We start from the raw sequence: 17,373 nt of genomic DNA on the forward strand, positions 1-17,373 counted from the left end.
CTGTGCCCAAGCTGCCTGTGCCAGGCACCACGGCGTGGTTCCCAAAGGACACGCTGTTTCCCCATGCACCCCTGGAGTGTTCTGTGGAAGGAGATACGAGGCGAACCAGCACTGATCAGAGGTAAACCTCCTGTCCTTTGGGATTATTCCCTTCCTTTGAAATTGGGAACTAAATTAAGCCCACTTGAATCAGCCCGACAGAGGACCTCTGCCCCAAGATGCCCAAGATCCCCAAGATGCCCCCCCCCTGTCCCTGTGCTTCGGTGCCAGTGCCCACCCTGGGCACGGGGCAGGCACCCCCAACAAGATTTGTGCCACCTGCTCGGACTGGGGTGTCCCATGCCGTCTGTAGTCCGGGGACAGCCCACAAGGTCGTCCGGGAAGGGCGATGCACTGCCTCCATCACCACCAGCCACGTCTGTGGCTGCAGCCTCTAATATAACACGGTTAATACAGAGACCAGGGCAGGTAATGAGCACTAAGCAGTTCTCTTTATAATCCCAACAGGGATCAGCAGAAATCATTAGTGTAAAGCCTGCTACTACCTTTAGGTGAGTTTTATACGGATTTTAGGTCATTTATACAGCCAATTTTGTGCCATCCTTAAGCAGAGGAGCATTTCCTGCTGCCCATGATCCATCCCAGCCCGGCTCACGTGAAGACGCCTGGATGAGAGCACTGGGGGTGCGATGCTCCGCGTGCTCACCTCCCTCCTGCGCTTCTGCTGCAGAGGCCGCAGCTGGATGCCGGTGCCCAAGGCACCCAGCGCCTGCTGGGCTCCCCTCGCCTGTGGTGCTGTGCAGCAGCCGTGGGCAATGCTGGTGGCACGCTGGCCCGGGCCACGTGTGAACCATGCCCCAGCTCATCCGCAGCAGCCCCTGCCTTTGGGATTTGGGGACTCACACCATCTCGGCAGTGCCGGTGTGTTCAGGAATGTAGTCGCGGGTAATTAAAAGGGCTTTTTATTTCCTTATTACCACATTTCCATGGTATTCTCTCAACTTTTGCCTCCCAAGAGCAGAAATCGGTTCGTTTAGAAATGTTTATTAAATTGCAATGATTTCTGAGAAAAACCACATAGATTGCTGTGGTCTCTCTTCAATGAATCAGTCCGAACCCCAGCGTGGCGTAACCTCCCGTGGGTTAGGTAAGCCTCGTGATTTCCTTTATCCACTTCAGGTACTTGGAGACCCTGGTGTAGATGCCGTATTTACCTGGCTTGGCACATTCCTCGCCCCAGCTGGTGATCCCCGTGAGAAACCAGGTGCCCTCAATCTCGGTGGTGTAGGGACCTCCACTGTCACCCCCGCAGGTGTCACTGCCCCCGGCTGGGAAGCCTGCACAGAACATGTTCTGCAGGATGGTGGTGGAGGTGCTCTTGAGGCAGGTTGGCCGGTCAACAAAGGGCACCTTGAGGATCTGGAGGATGGTGGCCGGCCGGCCACGGAAGAGCGTGCTGCCCCAGCCGCTCACCGTCCCCATCCCGTGCTTCAGCAGGGTGTTGGTGAACTCCCGGCTGCCGAGGCAGATGGGGGTGACATAGCTGTTGAAGCTGAGTGGCTGGTCCAGCTCCAGGAGGGCAATGTCATTGTGGTGCTTGTTGATGGTGGCGTTGTACGTGGGGTGGGGAAGGATTTTCACCACTTTACGCCGCTGCTCCGTGTTGTCTTCCTCGTTGGTGTTGTATTCACCTGTGGAGACACACGTGGCTTGGGCTGGACCCCTCTGTGGCCAGACCAGCGGCCGTGCCCTCAGGATGCCACCCCGATGCGATACCAGCCACACCAGGTGGTTGCAAAGGGATGAGCACTGTGTGCCCCAGCCTGCAGGCTGCTCTGAGCCTGGTGCTGGCAAGGCTGCTTGCTCCTTGTCAAGGGGTGTCAGAGGTTCCCCCACAGCAGCATCTGCTGGGTCCCTGCAGTAGATGGCAGAACCTGAACCCCAAGGTGTGACACCAGGCACACACCGGCCAGTCAAGTGCCAAAGGTCCAGATGGTTTAGCCAAGCTTAGGAACAGCGTGGCTGTTTTGGGACTGAGCACCCTCAAAGAGATGTAAGGGGATGTTGCCCTTGCATCAAAGGAGGGAAAGCCTCTCAAACTGAAAATCTTTGTTTAAAATAAGTCCTTTATTGGTGGAAAGAAACCCAACTTCTCTATTATAAAACCACACAACCATGGGGCAGAATGCAGAATGCAGTGCAGAGGGCTACAAATGCCCCCCCTCCCCCCCCCCCCCCCCCCCCCAGTGCTCCCAGGTGCCCCTGGGTGCCTGTCGCACGCGGGAGGCTCAGCTGCTCATGATGCAGGGTGCTGCTGGCAGCCTCAGGCTCCTGTGATTGAGTTGCTGGCAGCCTATTACCTCTCCTCCGGCTTGTGTAACAGGTAGAGGGAAGGGAAAATGTTCTCTGCTCTTGGGTTGGCAAATGGGCAGCGCCTGGCTCTGCCTGTAGCCGAATTCCCTCTCCTGCCTGTGAACTGGTTGTGCTGAAGGCTCAAGAGCAGGATGACTTTCCCCCCTTGCTTTCTTGCAGCCCAAGAGACACAGGGCGCGTTTAACCCCTGCTGCGGTATTTCTACATGCTTTGCTGTAATCTCCAGAATATACGATCTCCTCTAAACAATATCTGCAGCGTTCCTGGCCCTGGCAGTGTCCTGTGTCTGCTGCGTCTGCCTGCGAGGAGCAGCACGGAGCCCAGCGAGAGAGGTGAGGCAGCTTTCTGTGTTCACGTTTAATGCTGGTGCCTGGCAGAGGCAGCTTTGGTGGCTGATGTGCTCTGTGAGGGTTTCTTTGCAGCGGAGTGTGAACGTCAGCTGCCTCGCAGGCTGTGCTTCTCCAGTGTAAGTGCGAGACAGATGTGGGGGAGACTTTCAGAAGGTTTTTCTTATGCTACGGCTGCTTACTATTGCTGGGGATCTGAAAATATGCTTCAGGGGTTGAAGTGGAGAGGCAAAGAAGGACAGGGAAGGGGAATGCTTCTTCCGCCCCCTGCTATCAGTTTCTGGGCCTCCCAGGGTTCTACGTACAAAGCTGAACATTGAGCGTGAATGGACGTAAAGGACTTGGATGTTGTACATAGCACAGGCACAAATTCAATAGTCCCTGAAGCCCTGAAAAAATGTGTTTTGCTTTCTTGACTTGCTGCCTGTCCAAAATCCTGCCCTGGAAGCCCAGCAGTGCTGCAGAGCAGTGGGAAGGTAGTGCAAGGGGACTTGGCTGGTAACGCATCCTAAATGGAGAGGGTGGGTGACAAGCAGGAGAGAGCCTGAAAGGAGGGACAGTTTGCATGCAGGTGCAGCAAATGCAAAACCTCTGCCAGGTGGGAATGTGGTTTTCTGGAGGGAGATTCTTTTTGCGCTGGGCATGTACTTTCTCATGTTAGCAGGTGCAAGGCTGGGCTTTGTGCTGGGCTTTCCAGCAAAACCACCTGAAAGTAGATAGCAAAAAATGCTGTGTGCAAGCTGTGAGCGTTGTCCTGCCAGCACGGGGCAGGTGGTGCCCAGCCCCATGGCACTGGGTCCCCAGGGTCTGGCCAGGCACACCCAGGAGCTCAGCTGCAGTAACGCGGAAGATGAAGACGCAGCTGGAGCCCTCCTGATGAGCTTGTTTCTGTAGACATGAACTCAGCGCTTGGAGGTTCAGGTAGAATGTCATTTTTGCCACTAATACATTTCATAGCATTTAAACAGAAGGCATGATTCTTCCATGCCTCCTCTCGGCGCTGCTTGTGGCAATTACTAACCATGTCAGTGTTCCCCTCCTGTAGCTACCGGTGTAACCTTCCTACACTCGATACTCATACAAGGGGAAACAAATAACTTGGAGAAGCTGATTCTGCCACAGCTGTGAAATGTGGCACCACGATGGTTGCCAAGGTGCCATGCTGTTATCAGCAGGCTGCCTAGTGGGCAGTCTGGAACAGCTGGGTTCCAAGAGTCAGGGGGGAAAACCCGTTTTTCAAGCAGAGTTAACATTTGTACTGTAAAGTAGCAGTAACACTTGCTGTGCAGTCTGGCCACACTGCCCCTGCCTAAGTCCCCAGAGACCCTACTGTAAAAGCATGCTTTCCTGCATGCCAGCCCCATTTGTCTACTTCAGTCCATAAATTCTTTTTACTTCTAAAGAAGTTAGAAGCAAAAGTAGTCATCTTCTCCTTGCAAGGAGCTAGTCAGGTTGCTGGTGCCCCTCTTGCGCCAGCCACACAGATTCATTCTCCGAGAGTTGTGTGAAAACTTAGCGTGACCCCCAAGAAGAGCAGAAATCCTGCATGGCCAGCAGAGATAAAAATCCATCACACGAGCTCATGAAGCGGCATCTCAGCTGAACTCAACAGATTTTTAAGCAGCCTGGGGTCTTCTCTGGCTCAGGTGTGCTTGCCTGTGGTCAGGTTGAGCTCCGTCTGCAACGTGGTCCGGCAGCTCCGTGGTTTTGGGAGCAAGGACAGACCCAGCTCACCGCTCCCACCAGAGGTGGTGGTACCTGCAGGGGACCAGGCTGCTGAAATGCTGCCATCTGCAACTGGGGCCTCGGTGCCTCAAAGCAACTCATGCCACGCTGCTGCCCATCATGGTGGCATGGGTTCCAGGGCTCTGTGCAGTGCCCTGTGCCTGGCCAGTGCTAGCCCTGCCCGCATCCCTCACCCGCGCTGCCCGAGGGTCTCACCTGCCACAGCGGTGACATCGTCGCCTGGCTGCAGGCAGTGCGCCGCCGTCAGTACCCATTTCTCGTTGATGATGGATGCGCCGCAGAAGCCCACGCCCTGGCTGTCCACCAGATAAACCTGTGGGAGCAGAAGGAAATCATACCTGTGGGTTTGTTAAATAGGCAGGGAAGAGAAGTGAGATGCAGGGGTTTTGTTTGGCTGTAGGACAAGGCTACTTTTAGGCTGTACAGACCCAGTGCTGCCTGAGATGCTGCTCCTCAGGGAGTGCCTGCCTCTCCACCTGCCGCAGAGGGTGGCCAACACTGCCCCGCACGTGTATTATTGCCCCGCTGAGCTTCTCCCTTTGCTGCCAGGCTGGGAGGGCATAAACCTCCACATAAAACTCAAAGCGTCTGAAATATAACCACTTCTGCCCATGCATCCTAAAACTGTTTTGCTGGTGACTAATCTTAACTAGTTAGCTAGGGACAAAATCTCAACTACCCATTTCATTTGGCCATCTAACTGCCTCAGCACTTATGGAGCACAACCCAGGACATCCCTTATGCTAAAACTTCTAATTAAATTGATCAGCTGGCTCGGAGGATTGTGTTTCAAAGAAGGTTTTCTTTATAATTCACCCGTTTTGTTCCTTTCACATGATGTGGCTCATCGCCGTCTGTCTGCCTTATACTTCTCACGTATTTACTCGTTTGATGCCTCGTTGGGCAGAGCCGGCTGCACTTTAAGGAGGTCAGCGTCCATAACGCAGAGGATGAAGCTCCCCCATGGCAATAAGTGCCTCTGTGCCTGCAGCCACCCCCCTCCATGGAGTCCCACATGGGCTCTGCCCCAGCCCATGCCACCGTCCCCGGGAGGGCAGCGCAGGCTGCCAGGGGCTGCTGCGCCACAGAGCCCAGTGCCCACACATGCCTGCAGGTGCGAGGCTGCCTGCGGAGCCACCAGAGACATGGTTCATAAGACCCATCACTGGGATCTGAGCTCCACAACCACCCTGAACCCCGTGGGGAAGGGAGCACCCCTCCTGGCTGTTGCCTGGGTCCCAGCATGTTGAGCATCTTCGTTTGCCAGCTGGCAAAAGGGCAACCACATCTTTTTCGGAGGGTGCCTAGGGAGGTAAAGGTCTCTGTGAGCACAGCCAACTAGCCGAACTTGTAACGTGTGAATTTACTTTTTTTTATGGATACCAATTTCTCTTATTTAATTTTCTGGTTCTCCTCTTGACTCTCTGTGAATGCATGGTGGGTGCCAGCATCACTTACGGTTTGTCCCACAAAAGGCTGTGCCAGAAAACTCTGCGCGGCTAGGGCAGTGGTACGGCCTCTTCCTTTCAGACACAAAACATGACCTCCCAACAAACCTCCTGCTGCTGCTTCTGGTGGCCGTGTATGTCCCCAGCACATTGCTGGCTTTTTTAGCTCCGAAATGGAGGGCAGATGGCTGCTCCTGACCTTTCTACATACACCCTGCTCACTGTTTCGCTCCCTCAGCAGATGCAGAAGGATTGGCTGATCTGCGTGAATGGGCATTTACGTCCCTGTGCGGGCAGCTTTTCGTTGACATCACCAGTGCCGGTCTGTGCCAGAGCTTGCAACTGAAAGAGATTTGCCATTTCTAAAACCTCATCTGGATTTATTACTTCACACTCTCAAGCCACTGAGATTTCTGTGCCTGCTGAAGCCAGAGTAGAATTTAAGGGCAGTAGATGACTTTGAAAAAGATCCAAGCTAGGAGCTAACTTTTCTTTTGACAATAATTTTAAAGTACTTGCAGCATGGTGGGCTGGAGGAGGTTTCTTTGCAGCCCCCCCTCGCCTCTGATGTCATTCTTGGTGAGGCAGAGATGACTAGGATGTTGCAAGTTGGATAAAGAAAGAGCGGCTGGATTCGGTAGAAGTCATACAAGGACAGATCCTTTGTCGGTATGAATTATCATGGATCTGTTGCAACTGATGGAGCTAAAAAATGATCTGCATTGCTCCTTGCAAAGCTCGACCCCTTCAGCCTTCAGCTTAATCATGGTAAATTCATGGACTACTGGGCGATCTGTTGCTATAGCTCAAAACTGGGTCCTTTGTGCCCCACCAGCTAAAGCTGCTGTGGTCTGACTGCTGGCTTTTTTGCCACATAGACCCCCAGCCAGGCAGGTTTTGTTGCTGTGGCATAAAACTGTGAACTGAATAAAGCGGTGCTCCTGTTAGACTTGAGAACAATTGCTAAACTAACCTTAGAGATGGGCTGTGGGTGTGTAGAAGTAACATGGTCTTGCATTCAGAAGGAAATGAATAGAGAGCGCGATTGCTGGGGTGACAGGGGAGCTGCAGAAATGGCCAGTACCTGCCAAGGCACCTCGCCTCTCATGCTGTCTGAGCCACCAACAACCCTGGTGCCCGTCTTAATTATCGGTGTGATTTTCGTGGTGGCGGCGGTGCTGGTTTCTGTGACGTTATCGAGCACCTCGTCATGAGCATCGTCGTCATTATCGGTGGTGATGTTCCAGTGCTCAAAGGTGTTTATGGCTCGGGTGAGCTTGCTCTTCGCTTCAGGAGCTGTGATCTTTCCACAGGGATACGGCACTGGGGGAGAAACAGTCACGGTTACGACTGGCTGCGTATCATGCTGAGGGTTACAGCAATCAAAGGAGCAGTGAGGAGGCAAACGTTGCCTTGTCTCAGCTGCCTATTTTGGGACCGGTACGGAACACGCAGGGCCATGCGCCGACTGTGTGTTCTGATGCAAACAGATGTCTGTGCCTTTGAGCTGCAGTGCAGGTAATGTATAAGAGCAGCAAAAGCAGGAATTGTTTCTGGGCTTTAGAAATGACATCTGAACAGCTTTTAAAAAGAATAAAGCTTGTGCGAGAGTGCACGTCCGACAGGACAGTGCAGCTGTGCCTTTATCTCACGGGATGCGGAGCTGCATACCTGGGAGGCTTGCTGTGGAGGACAGCCGAGCCTTTGGCTGACATTTCTACAGCAAGGAACTCCAGAACAATAAAAGTCCAGCTGGGAGAGGGCAGGAAGTAATATCTGCCAATTGTACAGATAATCCTGCTTGGCACCAAGGTGAGGAAAACATTAATAAACTCTAGAGTTGTAGATTTTCTCTGTTAATGAAGATCTCATCTGTAGGCTCATTTCAGATGAGCTCTTCCCGTTTGTCTCCTACGCAGTGTGCGCTGAATGCCTGCTGATAGTGGTAGTTGAAATAGTAAATAGCATCAGGCATTGTCTTTCATCTGAAAAGCTTTTGACAGCACTGTGCAAACAAACATCAGTGTAAAATCAGATGTAAGTGTGGCCTGCTGAGATTTTTTTTTTTTTCTTTTTAATACAGTCCACTTTAGGAATAGGGCTTAAATAAGTGTTGAGTGATGGAAAGTGCTATCCGTGAGGTGTGAGGTTAGGCTAGGAAATGAATGTTTCAGAGCCAACAAAAGCTAAGCTTTTGCAGGAAGGACAATTACCCAACCTGAAAGATGATCTTATTGCTAACAGTAAAACTTTCTGGTCCAGTGAAAGTGATACAGCATGTTGGGCAACACAGGCTTGAGCTCTTAATGATCTCCATTAACAGGACTCCCAGCCTAAGATACTTCCTACACTGGTTGCTGGAAGTCAGCACTTTCAGGAGCTGGAATTGTCCTTGGCTGTAGTTATCAGACCTTCAGAAACTAACTCACCTGTGCAGGTGCCTGCATGCTAGCTTAGGTGTGCAAATCTGTTACTCTCAGGTGTTAGAACTGTGATAGCATCAAATGTTAAATTGACCTTAGATGGCAAAATATTTCTCGACTCGATCGCCTCTTTCCTCTGCCAGATGTGCTTCTGAGATGTTGATGCCCAATTAACCTGCCGTGCTGCAGTGGGTTGGGATTGCACGTGTTGGTGTAGTTAGAGGTGTTGTAATAGCCCAGGAGTGAGGTGAAGTTGGGGAATGTAACAGGAACCACCTATTTTTTAGCCCTTTATGAAGTTGCAGCCTCAAGCAATACATTTCCCTTCCACCCCACTCAATACCACAGCTAAACCACACAGCCTAGTTCCTGCTGAGGGTCTTTGTGTGCAGATGCACACTGTTGGGAGGACCGCATCACCACAAAGCTTCACTTGTTGCCATCCAGCTCAGGTAATTATAAGACAGTGAGTAAGGGCCAGCCATCAAACCGACAATCAGGAGTATTTACAATAAGAAAGATTGTCTTTTTCTGAAAAAGCCCCGAGCATCCTCTATGTAGGATCAGTAACTAAATAGTGGCTCCTATTGGAAGAACACAGGAGTGAGCTCTGGCTGGCTGGACACCAGTGTGTATGCTGGTGTAGGTGCATATCACGTTTCTGCCTCCAGAAAACCACTGATCCGTATCTAGAAATATAAGGCAGCTGCAGGTGGGAGAGGTGCCTGTGCGAGCAGCCATCTGAAATGAGCATTTGCCTTGTGAACAAATTCCTGGACGACTCCCCTCCTTCTCCATCCAACTAGGCTAAAAAAAGTGTGTTCAAAATGCATCCTTCAAGCCTGACCCCACACCTGCCCTTGGGAAAGTGCAGGGTCAGGCTCTTTACTTTTGCTAACCAGGAAAACAGGGCTGGTTTCCAACAGGAGATTGCATTTCTGTGAGGTTCATGTAGCTAAATCCAGGACAAGACCTTGGAAACTTTCACCCAAATCTCTTAAAAACACTTTAAAGTCAACCTGTAGGTTCACAGGATTTTCCATCTTCATGAAGCCTATAGCCAGCAGCGCAGGAACACACAACTTTCTGCGGTGGGTCATGCCTGCAGAAGTGCTTGCAGCCTCCGTTTTTAATAGCACAGGTGAAGTCTGAAAGAAATGAAAATGAAACTGTGAAAACTCTTTTGAAATACAACTGGTCAGAGGTTTGTTGGGACTCGGGCCTTTGGGCTCAGCCTATAACCCACTCTGGTTGTCCCAGACTATGGAAAATGGATGATTGTTTGCAAGGAGTGTTCTCCTTCCGCATCATGTCTCCGCTCATAACGAAGGAGCACGGGGCACCTCTTTGAGAAGGCAGGTTGAAGAATGGCCCTGTGAGAGGTCCTGCCTGGCCCTGGCACAGTGTCCTGCCTCCAACAGCTGCATGTTGCCTGAAATCTGGCAGCCTGACCGTAAAGGACTCCTGCAAATATTTGGTTACAAGCCACGTGATTTCCCCACCGTCGTGCTGCTCTCCTCCTGCCCTGCCCTTACAGCAATCCAGCCCTGCTGTGGGTGCTGGCAGAGAACATCTTGTGTCAAGTGGGAACAAACCCTGAACTCCAGAAGGGCTTTGTCCCGGGATTGTTGCTGGGCTCTGGATTTAAAACCTCAAGCAAAGCCATAAGCTCTTCCTGACATACCGATAAATCATTGCAGCCTGACGTGGAAGACCCGTTTCAGCAGGATGTTTGATGAAACGCGTCCCGACCTGAGGCACAGCAAGATTCACGTGACCTGTGCGTGTCTTCTCCCACCCCACCTCACACTCATCTGCGGTGGGAACGCCGTCTCTTGGAGGTGGGAAACCGCTAATCCGCAGACGCCCTTTTAATTCTCAGTGAGTTTTCAAATAACTTCACAGCAGATTAACTCCACTCCTACTTCCTCAAGGACACCTCCCTTCCTGTAGCCATTTTAATACCATCATTTACTATTTTTACAGAGCTCTTTTTCACGCCTCACTTCTAGCTCTATTTTTGCTCCTGTCTCACTTCCACGAGAAATCTGCAATGAGACTATTTAAATTTGATGCAGCTTTGAAATGCTCTTTTTAACGTACACTCCTCTCTTGCCAGAGCAGAAGCACAACTAGAAAGAGAATCTTTTATTAGTGCAGTGAGTCTAGCACATTATGTGAGCCGCACAGCCCCTGATTATATCATAAATATAAGAGCTGAATATCCCACTTGCTTAAATTATCAGCTGTTTGGTTTTCATAAACTCCTCAACCCATCAGGAAAATATTTGCCTTTTGTTTGCCTTCTGAATCAAGGTTGCTAGTGATAATTATAATTATGAATTTAGCAGAGTGCCATTGAGAGGAGGTTGTGATAATCCTGCCCTGCTCAGCACCTGCTGCCCAGCCTGGAGTGGGGAAAGGACGGGAAGGGTTGAGAGCACAGGGGCCCCATCGGGGTCAGTGGAAAACTGTCGTTTTCAGCAGGTGAGCGTGTCACCCCTGATTGACAAGCAGCCCCGGAAAGGCTTGTGCTGGGGAGATAAAGGAAGGTCTCTGTGTCAACATTTGCACTGGCAGCCGCAGCGTGCCCAAACAAAAGACCTTGAGCCTGTGTCTCTCTTGAACCCTGCGTAAGAGCGGGCACCTCGGTACTCAGCAGAGGTGGAGCTGCGGCTCCACCAAGGACAGGAGAGGACAGAGACATCCGCTCCTGTATCCCCAGGCATGTCCCCCTGTAATCCCGTTGCCAACAGGCTGAATTTGCACGTTTAGGTAGTGCCTAACAGCAAGGCAAAATATGTCTGAAACTGTCCCCTAGTGGGGTGGAACTCTGCACCCACTTGGATCTGATGGGGTTTCAAGTAGGGCAGAACACCCACAGGATGAGCCCCTGGTACGTACCTATCTCACAGTTTCTGCCTTCGTACCCAGCTGGGCACCAGCACACATAGGAACTTACTGCGTCCTTGCAAACGGCTCCGTTTTTGCATGGATTGGGGTCGCACTGGTCTCCATCTTGGAGAGAAGACAGGAGAACGAACAAACATGAGCATCCACCACGGCTGGTGCCGACTAAGCACTGGAGCCTTGTTTTGTGCAAGCCTCCTGTCAAAGACGAGCAAGAGACTGCACACCTTCCTTCTTTGTGATGGAAAATAGAGTCAGATCCTGGCTCCCAAGTGCACAACAGCCGACCTCAGCACCGGGGTAGCGTCAGCAGTGGTGCTTCGTACCGAGTCCTGATTAGGTGCCCTGTCCCCTGTGTGTTAATTCCACCCGTTTCAGCAGGACTCCTCTTCAGTCTCCCTCGTTAGAAAAGTTAGACAAAGATAGAAAGTTTGCTTCCTCAAGAACAGTTAGGATTTCCTAATCTGAATCATTCTAGCGCTACTGTCTTTGTCCTCTGAAGGTTTGGGCTTGTCCACTAGGGTTCGGAGACCTCTCCGTGTATTAGATTGAGAGCCTCAGTCGCTCGTTCTTTCTACATCTTGTGCTACTATGAATTGGCCTAGATTTTTCTTCGTATGTCAGGGCTTTTATTTTCACAGTTGCCTACAGCTCAGAAGTTAAGGTTTTAATAAAAATACCCAGCATTGCAAAACTGGTGATCTAACACCTTGGAAGAGTGACTCAGTGACGTTAAATTACAGGGAAATGCGCTTTGAAATGGTTCTGCAAAGGCACGGAGGAAGGGGAATGTTGTTTGTGTCCCACCAGTAAGCGTGGCTGCTAACAGTGCTTTCAGGAATGGGCTGGAATACAACAGGCAGATTGCAAACAGGGACAAAACGGTGGTGTCTTGCCTAAGGGGTGGTGCTGGGGTTTGCATGTAAGGGGGGGGCTGCGGGGTTATTGCTGCCCGGTGAGGGCAATCGGGGCTTGGTACCACTTGGGTGCTGTGCGAGGGGTGATCTCCTGCGGGCTGCACGCGTTGGGAATGGCAGCTTGTAAGCGGAACAGTAAAGCAGGCACTTTGGGTGATAGGGAAATATATGGTGCTTGTTATTTTTGAAGAGTGGCAGGGAAACAAATGCAGTGCTGAGTTTCAGCAGCTGGGTTTTTGGAGGACAGTCCTACAGTGAAAATGTAACTTGTTTTTTATTTTATAGTCTGGACTGAATAATCTGAATTATTTAAGGCTTTTTAGTGAGATGCTCTGGGTGCTTTGCCAATCTACAAAGCAGTTCATTTATTGAAAGGCCCTTAAAATTAGTTTCAGATTGTTTTGGTGGGCACTGAAATCTTTTCGGTAAGGGGCTGAGGAGCTGCTGGGGGTGGAGGCTGAAAAGGAGAAAATGGATGGTGGAAAGCAGATGGTGGAGAAGCAAGGGTTTGGGGCCACTGGTGTGAATTGGAAACAGCCATTTGCTATGAGCACGTTGAAGCTCCACTTTAATATGGCATTTCTAGGGATTCATGCTGTGCTTGCACGAGGCTGTGCCTTAACTGGAGGTCTCTGCTTGAGAACAGAACATTTGCTGTTTGCTGGAGGGGTGTTAATTCTTGCTGTCTGGTTTTACTCTGTACCATGGGTGAAACTAGAAGCCCAGAGCTGGACCTGGGCTGAATGGATCCAGTGGTCTGCGTGAACTGGTTTTGTTCTGTGAGGTTTTTGAAGTTTGTTCAAAAGACCTGCTTGAACAAAGGAAATGTTGTTGTTGGTGGTTGCAATTTGTTTACAAATGGGAGAGGCCCAGGCTGGGTGGCTGCAGGATTTAGGGTGCGTGACTCTGACTAGCTCTGTCATAACGCAGTTTCTGAATGCTGGAATAAATTTGCTTCAATAAACATCATGCTACTTATGCACTGAGAGATGAATATTATACATTTGAACATGAAAAAAGCAGCTCTTACCAATATATGTTTTCCAGAACTCCATCTGCAAAGGAAAAAAAATAAAAATATTTTCTTTCGATTTCTAATTTCTGGGCACTGCCTGACTGAAGCAGTAAAGGGATGACTCAAAAGCTAAAGCAAAAAACTTGCAGGAAAACAACCACCTCCGTCATCCCAATGGTCACCAACAAACCTTTAAAGCAGTTCCCCAGCCCATCTGATGGATCACAAAATAACGATATCATAAAGCACGATAGCTGCTGCCTTTGGCCCCTGCAGGTTTGCCCTTGCTGTTCGCTTCTCCTTCCCCTCTGCCTGGCCTGAAAGGCTCCTGGAGGTGCAGACGGGGGGGAACGAGGTGTTGCCGTTTTGCAGCAGCGATACTCACTGTTTTCTCTGTGTTTTCAAACACTTCTCGGGCTTCTTCAAAGCTGCATTTTTCTTCTATGCATTCTCTCTCGAGGTTCCCGGGAATAACCTCTTCCAGCCTGTTTGAATTGGCTCGCCTTTGCCTGTGCAGAACCGAGCTCGCCTCTTTGCTCTCGAGGAAGACTGCAATTTGAAAAGAAATAGGAGCTAGAGAGGAGCATGTGCCATCATGTGGTGCAGCTGGGATGGGCTGTCACGGCTCTGTTCTAGAAAGCAATCCCCGTTCTTGCATTCACCCCCTTATCCCCCCCGCCCCCATTGCCCCATGGCCAGGGGCATTTCAGGAGTGTTATCGTCTACTTGAGGTTTCTTTGGTGTCTAACTTACGTGCAATTCAGAGGATCAAATCTGGAGAGCCAAGGGTCAAAGCAGTCAATAGACAGAAATGGCTGATGGTGAGGGGGTGATTAGGAGCACTGAAGTTTGATGCTTAAAATACCCTAAAGCGGATGGTATGACTGTCTCCTGTCATAGATGCACAGACCAGAATAAGCTATTTGAGAGGAGGAAATAATAAGTTTTTTTCATGCTGCTGCTTGGTGAGGTCTTGCTGGACACAGAAATTGTCATGTTTTAGCTGCCTCTGCCTGTTCTGGCTGTGAAAAGCCATTTGCCTCTGCAAGCAGCCATGGCCCTTGGAAGCCACAGGCCATTTGCTTCTCTCCCTGCTCCTCAGCCTTGCCGATGTGCCGGGGTACCACCAGTTCCTGCTGGCAGGAGGGGTGACATGAGCCCTCCTCACCTCCTGGACCACACCATGTCAACGAGGTGGTGTGCATCCTCCTTCACCTTGCTGGCCAAGCGCCTGGGCAGGCACCACCAGCAGAGAGCTGCTGGTGCTGCAGGGACCCACAGTCTAGCTGGGATGTCTGCAGTGGCCACCAGCCTTCCCATGGTGGCTGCCTGGTGAGGGACAGAAGGACGTGCAGTCCCATCATGGTGGTACCATGAATGCTCTCCTGGCAGGGCCACGTGTCCCATCGGCAGGGTCAGCAGCAGCAGCCCTCCTGTGGCAGCCACCTACCAGTGTTTGCTCCTGACCCACCCCTCGGAGACCCCCACCTCTGCTAAGCACTCTTCCCCCATCCCACCACTCTAAAAAAGAAATTGTTCCTCCAGAGGAACTTCCTGCTTTTTTGCCTCCCCAGCCTCAAGCCCCAACCATCTCCTGGCACTTGCAGCCACATTCCCTGTTGTCACCAGATGGCACGGTAGAGCAGCTCTTGGAGCTGCTGGTGGCCATCCTGGACGTGGACCCTTATCTAGGGTCTCTGTGCTGGAAGAGGTTCCAGCACCCGTGGCTCTGGCCCCTCTGCTGGTTAAGGAGAGCACAGGCTCAGCCAGGTGGGCAGAGGAGAGTGAGGTGCAAGTACCAGCCACTCGCTCCTTCTCATGGCTACCTGCTGTCCTTGATGCAGAGCAGATCCCAGCCCCTCCCAAGCCGCAGAGTATCAGGTTTGTTGAACTCTCATGAGCCCCAGGTAGATTGCTCTGATTTACACCATGCCGCTGATGGTGTAACCAGCCCCTGCACCTAAAGATCTCTCTGCAGCAGACTGAACTAACAGTTTTTGCAATGTACAGCAAGCCTGCACCTCCGCCTTCCTCATGCTGGTGTGTTTTTGGTTAAAAAGGAGGAGTGCATTAAAATCCTGACCTTAGTCTGTTTGGCAGTAGATGTTGATGGGTAAAGCACTGGCCTCTGAAGAAGCCAGGCTTGTTTCAAATGCTGCAGCCCCTGTGGGGTGGCTGGTCCCCTCCCAGCTCAGGGTGGTTTATGTGTGGGACACGAATGTACATCCCCCAGCGAGCCTGCTCTGCCGAGCGAGGTGCTGAGAGCATGGTGGCACTGCGGGGGTGCACAGCCTCGCTGGAGACCTGTCCCCTTCTCCCCATGGCACGGGCTGCAGCCTCCAGCTTGTCCCCAGGCTGGGCAGAAGAGTTTCAGGTGGGAACGGTGGAACAGCCTTCCTTGGTTTTGTAAGGCTGTTGGGGTCTCCACGTGCTTCGTGCCCGGGGAACCCGATGTGGGGCAGCCACGCATTGCCCTGCATGAAGCGAAGCAGCCGCGTTAGACCCACTCCTCCATCTCTTCCCAGTGGGATGTGCCAGGCACCTGCTGTAATTAACCCGTGTAATGGGAGAGAACTCAGTTTAATGCATGCAGCTTTGCCTCCCTCAGATCCCTCTAGGCTTTCTCAGTTGCTTACTGATCCCACACGCTGCTTTACAAGCGATACTTGGTTTGAACTGAAGGTTGCAGGCTCCGTGGGGTCACAGGCATGGTACTCACCCTGGCTGGAAACCATCCTCACACCACGAATGTGCTCACATGCGACTTGCCAACTTCTGAACCAGCATCGGAGGGGGTGAGGTGGGTCTCTGGGCCAAGGGGCTGTGGGACAGACCTGGCTTGCCAGCTGAGTATAGTATTTTCTAGAAAGTGCCCCTGGGTGGGCGGTGGTCCCAACACAAAGTTCTGCTCACTTTTCCTTGCTAAGCAAACATTTTGGAGAGAGGCTTTTTTTTTTTTTTTTTCTTTTTTTGAACATGTTACTTGCAATGTTTTAATGAAAGAAGAAAGCCCAGCCTTGCACCAAACAAGTACTCGCACTGGACGTGAACCAACCTCTGCTGGAACTGTTGCTGCTACAAATAAATCAAGCAACAGCCTGCATTACTATGTGTGATTGCCCACATCCATCAGCTGTTCTATCTTGTCTACAATTTTGGCTGCATCTTAGTCTTAAATTCATGCTGGTTTTGGCTTTGAATTGTTCTCGCAGTGCTGAATCCAATGACTGATTTATGGATGTGAGTACTTGTTTGTACTCCAGGACAAAGTGATGGCACACGCAGGGGTGTGGATGTTATTCCACCAGCAATGCTCTCCCCTTTTTTTCCTTCTGTGTGTGGGTGCCTGCATTCTAAAATGGCTGAATCAAGCGCTGAAGGCTTAAAAGCTGCAAAATATATTTTTTAAAAATCCATTCTAAAAATTAATCCCTGTAACACATTCTGTGTAAAATCAGCATAAAAACTATTATTTCATTCCCGAGAAAAGAACCGGAGCTTCAAAAAGAGGAGCTACGAAACGCAGCAATCCCTCTGAGCTCTCACCTATGAGACTGCACAAGCTGTCCACCGTCAAGTGACAGACCGTGTCACTTCACCTGTGTCAGTAACCCCCTGCACCCAAAAGTGAACATCTTGCCAGGTTTTAAATGAACCCACCTGTTCTTTCGGCACCCAGACAAGCTCCCAGAAGACAAATGGAGAGTACAAGGAGGATGTTTGCCATCTTCCTCCCACTGCCCAAACCTCTTGCTAACAAATTGTTCGGGTGGCGGAGCTCAGTCAATAGTTCCAAAGTGCAAGTGCTTGTTTATTTACTCTGGGTAACCCTTTAATTTAAGCTCCCCAGATGTGCCATTGCTGAAGCTTGAAATGGCAACGCGGGTCTTATTGGAGGGGGCACGGCCACGTACAAGAAACCTGCTAGGTAGCTGCAGTCCTTGGGCTCATCTCCTCCGCTGTAGGATATCACTGCCACTTTTGGGGGCTGAGCATGGCACGAGAATAAATGAATTCAGCATCATGAACTTCTTTGAAGCACTGCATTTACCATGCCTACCCAGGTGATATTGTTGGCCGTATGAAAGTACACAGCAGCATTTGCACAGGCTTCAGCACAGTCCACATTTAATCCAAAAGAGCCAGCACAATTCCCTTGAAGGTGGCCCCGGGGCTGATGGTTCCTTTAGGGGA

General features: G+C 51.0%; 2 protein-coding genes across 2 annotated transcripts in view; one reads left to right on the top strand and one right to left on the bottom strand.

The window, feature by feature from the left end:
* Nucleotides 1-1,143: 1,143 nt before the first annotated feature.
* F9 (coagulation factor IX) lies at nucleotides 1,144-17,372 on the bottom strand (the record flags this gene model as incomplete). The annotated part of the gene is made up of 8 exons (XM_080366124.1): nucleotides 16,840-17,372; nucleotides 13,565-13,728; nucleotides 13,195-13,219; nucleotides 11,242-11,355; nucleotides 9,357-9,485; nucleotides 6,999-7,237; nucleotides 4,662-4,779; nucleotides 1,144-1,691 (listed from the first exon to the last, which is right to left on the bottom strand). The coding sequence occupies exons 1-8, from the start codon at nucleotides 16,904-16,906 to the stop codon at nucleotides 1,144-1,146; spliced, it is 1,404 nt and encodes a 467-aa protein (XP_080222250.1). The 5' UTR covers nucleotides 16,907-17,372.
* The window catches only part of FGF13 (fibroblast growth factor 13), a 330,133-nt gene continuing 314,677 nt past the window's right edge, over nucleotides 1,918-17,373 (top strand). Inside the window, exon 1 of the mRNA XM_080366112.1 lies at nucleotides 1,918-2,705. Within this exon, the coding sequence (XP_080222238.1) occupies nucleotides 2,579-2,705 (127 nt within the window). The 5' untranslated portion in view covers nucleotides 1,918-2,578. The remainder of the gene's footprint in view (nucleotides 2,706-17,373) is intronic.

This window comes from Falco punctatus (assembly GCF_963210335.1).
Source record: "Falco punctatus genome assembly, chromosome: 15".
NCBI classification, from domain to species: domain Eukaryota; kingdom Metazoa; phylum Chordata; class Aves; order Falconiformes; family Falconidae; genus Falco; species Falco punctatus.